Here is a 6,812-nt window from a genome sequence, read left to right on the forward strand (position 1 = left end):
AGAAGCTTCTTTTGAAGTATATCCCAGATAGATGCATGTAGGGTGTATGTTGGCTGGTAATTCCAGTGAGAAAGTTCAAACAACGCTTCATGCAGACTTCCAGTGGCATGTACAGGATAGCTGTGTGCCCTACAGGTGATAAACCCGCCAATCGAATTTGGATGGGAACAATTATATTAATTAAAAGGTTAACTTTGCGGCACAAAATGTTTGGGATTCAAAGCCTTTGGGTCACTTCTACTTAGTAACAATGCCTTATTTTTAAGGCACAAAACATTGGACATATGTTTGACCTATTTAAGAAATGGAACAACAGGTGTCTCCCTCCAGGTCCCGAGCACATTTCCACACATCTCTTGTCCTGACTTTGGACTCCTGCTTGCCTGGCAGAAGTCCAAAAGCTATTAGTGCAGAGATGGTGTGTGCAGCCTTAGCCAATCCTATCTCATTTCACAGTGAACTGGTCTGGCCTGGGTGTATCATAGTAAGTGAGGAATTTCTCCCTTCTATGGCTTGAGATGATGTAATGCCTGATGATGAACCACCCTTCACAGTGTGGAAATCTGACTGAGACTAAGGCGAAAAAACATTCCCAGAAATGGTTAACGTATTTCAGAAAAATCAACATGGCTTAAACATTAATGCATATGAATTTTGGTAACGTATTTTGCCAATCTTTTAAGTGGTTAGTCAATCAATCCTTTCAAATAAATAATATATAATCCACAATCCTAATTTTCAGAACATGAGCCAAAGGAAGACACACAGTTGCAGGCAAAATGTACAGATGAGGAGGAGCCAAGTGTTAGTGGCAATTGCAACAAGCCAGATGAGAATCAGGTGAGTCCGGCTTAGTGACCTCCTTGTGGCACAAACTTGCAAACACACATAATTAGGCATCTTGGCCACTCTCCTTTGGATAGTAGCTAAGTGGTTAATGTAAATTAACCAACGTAAAAGTTTTCTTCTTGTGTTTCTATTTTTATTACAATTAAAACCTTTCTGAGTCGGGAAAATTTAGATTCCAAATACAAAACATAATCATTACTTAGCAGATTATAGATAACACAGAGAAAATCTAAATGGGAGAAAAGGAGATATCAGATGCAAAGTATTGGAAGGGAAAATCAATTCGATCTCCGAACTAAAAATATGTTGACCTTGCTGTCCACATTTGATTGCTCAAATCAGGGTTCACGCAAGAGCCCCACTTTGAGGCTGCAAACACCGGTAAAAAGTTTTGCAAAAAATGAAAAGTTGTGTCAGGGCCATCACTTGTTTATCGATTACACAAAAAGCATTAACTATTCAACAATGTTTTGGGGGCAAGATGTGTAATAGAGATGAGCGAACTTCTCGGCTCGGCAGTTGATGACTTATCCTGCATAAATTAGTTCAGCTTTCAGGTGCTCCGGTGGGCTGGAAAAGGTGGATACAGACCTAGGAGATGTATCCACCTTTTCCAGGCCACCGAAGCACCTGAAAGCTGAACTAATTTAGGCAGGATAAGTCATCAACTGCCGAGCCGAGAAGTTCGTGACGAATCGTATTTACTGTAAGTTCGCTCATCTCTAATGTGTAATCCACTTTATTATATTAATATGTACAATTTACCAGGAACGCAACATCCTAAATTGACGAAGGACATTATTGATGCAAAATGTGTCTAATTCTTTCACAGGAAATGTTGGTTTGCCCGGAAACAGAATATTTTACATTGCATTTGCAACCCATTGATAGTGAAAAATTTGAACAACTTCCAGAGCCACAAAGGGAGAATCCAGAAACCAAAACTATTAGATTTCTGGATCGGAGGCTATGTCAAATGCAAGAAGAGTTAACTAGCCAAATGTCCACCTTAATCCAAAAAATGGAGGAGAAAATAAATGCAAAACTTGACCATGTGCTTGCTCGAATTACTGTTTTGGAAGAAAAATGCAATGTTTTGAATCCGTAAAACACCCCAAAAATATACACGTTTCAGTGTTAGGGTGGTTTCCCACCCGGTTTTTACAGATACTTGATCGCATACGTCAGGGAGAGGAGGAACCGCTCCCTGCCGCATGCGGTCCCGTATCTCATATAGTTCTATGAGCGACCGGAGACTAACGCTGCCTCCGGTCGGCTCTGATTTGCAAACGTATGCAGTTTCTAAAGGGACCTTAAACCGCAGTTGACTGCGGTTTAAGGTCCGGTTAGAAACCGCATATGTTTACAAATCGGAGCCGACCGGAGGCAGCGTTAGTCTCCGGTCGCTCATAGAACTATATGAGATACGGGACCGCATGCGGCAGGGACCGGTTCCTCCTCTCCCTGACGTATGCAGTCACATATCTGTAAAAACCGCATGGGAAACTACTTACATATGTTGGAGATTTTGTTGTCTGTATCTTTTAGGTTAACTGTTTAATCCTTCTTCCGGATACAACTACTGTGATCTCCTGTACGGGCCCTGGTACTACACATGAAGATAGCGTTTTGGGCCGGAATGATGCTGCGCATGACACGCCACTCCATGTATCGGGAGAGTATATATGGTGTGGAGTGTTGTACACTGCATCATGCTGGGGACAGACACACCACCTTCCTGCGTAATGCCAGAGCCCCATACAAGAGATTATGGGTAACACAGTGGTCAGTCCCCCGCAATCTGTAAGGCTGGCTTCACAGCAGAATTTCATTCTTGGCTGAACAGATGCGATTTCCAAAGTTAAAATCAGCTGAAATCAGATCAGTGCTGGGACATGTCCGCACCCATTAACTAGTACGGTACTGCGGACCGGATCATAGGCTGCTAGGAAGGACATGAGATATTTCTCCAAACCTGTGCAGAGTAAAGGTTGGCCAGTTGCCCCTAGCAAAAAGATTGCTTACTTCATTTTTCATAGGCCTTTTTCCAAATGAAATAAGCAATCTTAATGTTTGCTAGGTGAAAAGCAAAAAATGGTACTCTAGACAGGTTTGGAGAAATCTCCCTCATAGGGGGAGATTTAACAAAACCTGTGCAAAGGATAAGTTTGACAGTTGCCCATAGCAACCAATCAGATTGCTTCTTTAATTTGGCCGAGGCCTTGGGAAAAATCAAGGAAGCAATCTGATTGGTTGCTATGGGCAACTGCACCACTCTTCCTCTACACTGGTTTAGTAAAATCTCCCCCTCTGATCATGAAATGTTGTCAGCATGTGAGATATTTGACACAGAGTGGAAATCATGCCAGACCATCATTTTCTGTCCATATGGAAAAACAGACATGAGTTGACCCAAAAAATATTGTACGCCCTAGCAAACTACAATCAGGTCAGCAGTCCACTAATAGTTAATGAATACGTGCATGTTTCGGCACAGATTCGAGGTCAGCTGATTATAGATTAGGAAATCGTATCTGTTGTGCAGACACTAAAATTGTGTTCTTAAGACGACCAACAGATTCACATATGTTTATGGTTTGGTGGGAAAATAGTCAAAATAGTAAAAGTACATGTTGAGAATGTAAAAAAAAGGATGCTGACTACATTGTGAAATAACAATGTAGTTAATTTGGAATATGTTTTTTTTATTTTTTTATGTTTGTAAAAAATAAAAATATTTTTGAAAAAAAAAAGTTTGTTAAGTGTAAACGGAAATAACGGAAAGCACTGGCCAATTACATCACATATTCTAGAGACACTTGCACAAAAAAATGAATTTCAACACCCATGCTTGCTTGCCTTTAAACAGTGGAGCATCAGACACTTTCTACGTGTCCTTGCTACCACTCGTAGATTTTTAGACGATTTTGACAAAAATAACCCAATTGCGCCAAAAAAAGGTCTAAATTTTTTGAGCGCAAATGATAAATAACAGTCCACTGGATTAAGTTGTCTACGGTACACCAAAATGGTGACAACTTTAGAAAATCATCCACCAAAAAAAAACGCAACCCAAATGCAAAAAAAACGCAATTGCGCAAAATCGGTAGACGGGAAAACTAGTCTAAAGGCAATGATACATGTCCCCCTAAGAGCTTAAGACCATACGCAAATCTGTGTGTGACATTATTCATTGTGGATGCAAGGGGTGCGTTCATCATTGTTTTTACTACATATGTTATAGAACTTTTTGAGGAAGGCCATAATAGGCAGAAACATCAATACAGCCATTTGATTGGTCCAAAAATTTCTTTAATAAAATAATTCAGGAACGTAGCCAGGGGTCGTCACCGGGAGATCAGTCAGAATGATGCCGAATCATGGTCCATATAACATAGCCGAGGTCATATCCGGGGGATCAGTCAGGAGGTGGATGGTACCTCAGGTCTCTGGAGGATCCAGGCAGATGCTGTAAAAAACACAATGTTATTATTATACTAGATATAGAGAGAGGGAGTGAACTGGATTTATATAATGTGAAATATTACTTACCTATAGCAGCAAAGCAGGGCCAGGAACAGCATCAAGAACGGAGTGCCGATAATAACGCTTCGTGGGATATACTGGAAGCGATCGCTTAGGTCTTGAATCTGTGAAGCAATTGATCTCCGGATTCCTAAAAAACACAAAATCATGTTATTAAAACAGGTATTTATCTTATTTCCTACTATACACATAGAGGAGGATACTTACTCACGAGTCCCTGGTCCTTGGCACTGTCTGTGGGCACGTCATCTCCAGAATGAGGGATGATGGTATTTTCCTCAACTGGAGGCAGAGGACGGCTGCTGACAACGCACATCCAACACACAAAGAAAAATAACTGGAAAATCATTTCCAAAATGCACAAAACACACTAAAAAGAATTGAGCAATGCTCTCTCTCCTATCACTTCTCTCACAAAGAGATCTACAGCTCCTGACCACTGATTCCTTGTAAGAAACTCGGTGATGTCATAATAGTCACTATGTCAGCTGAGACATCACCAAGGGGCAGTGTAACATATTCCCCTTTTCTCCATACAAGGCTTTATTAGTGTATGTATATATATATATATATATTTTTATATATATATATATATATATATATATTAACTTTTATTACATTTTTGGGAAGAAAAAAAAAAGATAGCAATTTAGCATTTTCTTTTTGGTCTTAACCTCCTGAGCGGTAATCCCGAGCGTGACTCGGGGTTAATTTTCCCTGCCAGGATCGGTAACCCCGAGTCACGCTCGGGGTAGAATTGCAGAGTTCCCGGCCGGGCTGCACGATATATTGCAAAAGCAATGCGATATAGCGATGCAGCCCCCCGGGAAAACATGCGATTATCTGCTCTGGTCGTCTCCCGTTGCGGGGGCCGGCCAGAGCAGGTAAAGAAAAATACTAAAAGTCAGTGTTTCCCTACCAGGGGGCCTCCAGCTGTTGCAAAACTATAACTCTCAGCATGCCCGAACAGCCAAACACTGAGCTAAGTGTAAAAGAAAGAAGTAGTAAAATAAAAAAAACTTTGGCTCACCTAATCCCGGTCCCTGCAGATGTCGTTCCCCTCCGTGCGGTCCGGGGTGTCCTCTCTTCACTATTCATCTTCTAGGACCTTTCACTTTTCAGCCAATCACAGGCCGCAGTGGTGTAAAGCCTGTGATTGGCTGAAGGGGAAAGGGCTTGTTCTGCAGCAAATACACTAGGTTTGAAATCTGCCGGCAAACCTAGTGTATTTGCTGCAGGACAAGACAAGGTGACAAGGGGGGAAATGTGACTGGGGGGGGGGGATGTGACAGGGGGGATGTGACAGGGGGGGAGGGAAATGTGACATGAAGGGGGGATGTGACAAGGGGAGGGGAATGTAACATGAAGGGGGAGAATGTGACAAGGGGGGGAATGTGACAAGGAGGGGGAAGAATGTGACAAGGAGGGGGGAAGAATGTGACAAGGGGGGAAGAATGTGACAAGGAGGGGGAAGAATGTGACAAGGAGGGGGGAGAATGTGACAAGGAGGGGGAGAATGTGACAAGGAGGGGGGAGAATGTGACAAGGAGGGGGGAGAATGTGACGGGGGATGTGACAAGGGAGAGGGGAATGTGACGGGGGAGATGTGAAATGGGCGGAGGGAGATGTGAAATTCAGTTTAAAAAAATTGTACCGCTTTTGGTACACATTTCCAGACAGAATCATACCGCCAGGGAGGTTAAAATTTGGGAAATTTTGGAGTCTCAACTGGCGCTTTAGATAACATGACTTTCTCTGGGTCGGTATGATTAGGTTGGCAGCAAAATTTTATTCTTAATAATTTTAACAATAAAAGTATTAAATATGTTTGTATTTTTATCTCCATGGAACTTTTTTTTGTAGGATGGTTTATATTTTTTGTGTCAACATATAGGGGGAGATGTATCAAAACCTGTCCAGAGGAAAAGTTGCTGAGTTGCCCATAGCAACCAATCAGATCGCTTCTTTCATTTTTAAAAAGGCCTCTGAAGAATGAAGGAAGCAATCTGATTGGTTGCTATGGGCAGCTCAGTAACTTTTCCTCTGGACAGGTTTTGATAAATCTCCCCCATAGAGAATACAATAGCACTTTGTAAACGCTAAGACATATGTGAATATTGGATATATGAACTATTTTGAACTGTGTTACTGCTCTATATACTATAGTAATAGACTTGAATTCCACAGCACATATTCTCATCCAATAATTCACGTCCCCAATCTACAAATATGTCATATATGCACTTGCAGTGTGCTGCCGATCAGATCTCGTATATGATGGGAACCTACACTAAACAGTGTCACCCCACTAGGGTGTAGGCTACAAAATATTCTCATGTTGGATCCAGCTTTACTCTGCTATTATTAATATGAACCCTGGACAGATGGGTGGAGTTCACAACCAAGATGGCTGCAGC

General features: G+C 41.7%; 1 protein-coding gene across 2 annotated transcripts in view; it reads left to right on the forward strand.

The window, feature by feature from the left end:
* Nucleotides 1-1,999, forward strand: part of LOC130275755 (uncharacterized) — a 28,822-nt gene extending 26,823 nt beyond the window's left edge. For both annotated transcript variants that reach the window (XM_056524108.1, XM_056524107.1), the window contains 2 exons: nt 743-840; nt 1,682-1,999. In XM_056524108.1, coding sequence (XP_056380083.1) covers nt 743-840; nt 1,682-1,957 — 374 coding nt within the window. In that variant the 3' untranslated portion in view covers nt 1,958-1,999. The remainder of the gene's footprint in view (nt 1-742; nt 841-1,681) is intronic.
* The last annotated feature ends 4,813 nt before the right edge of the window (nt 2,000-6,812 follow it).

This window comes from Hyla sarda, chromosome 6, assembly GCF_029499605.1.
Source record: "Hyla sarda isolate aHylSar1 chromosome 6, aHylSar1.hap1, whole genome shotgun sequence".
NCBI lineage: Eukaryota > Metazoa > Chordata > Amphibia > Anura > Hylidae > Hyla > Hyla sarda.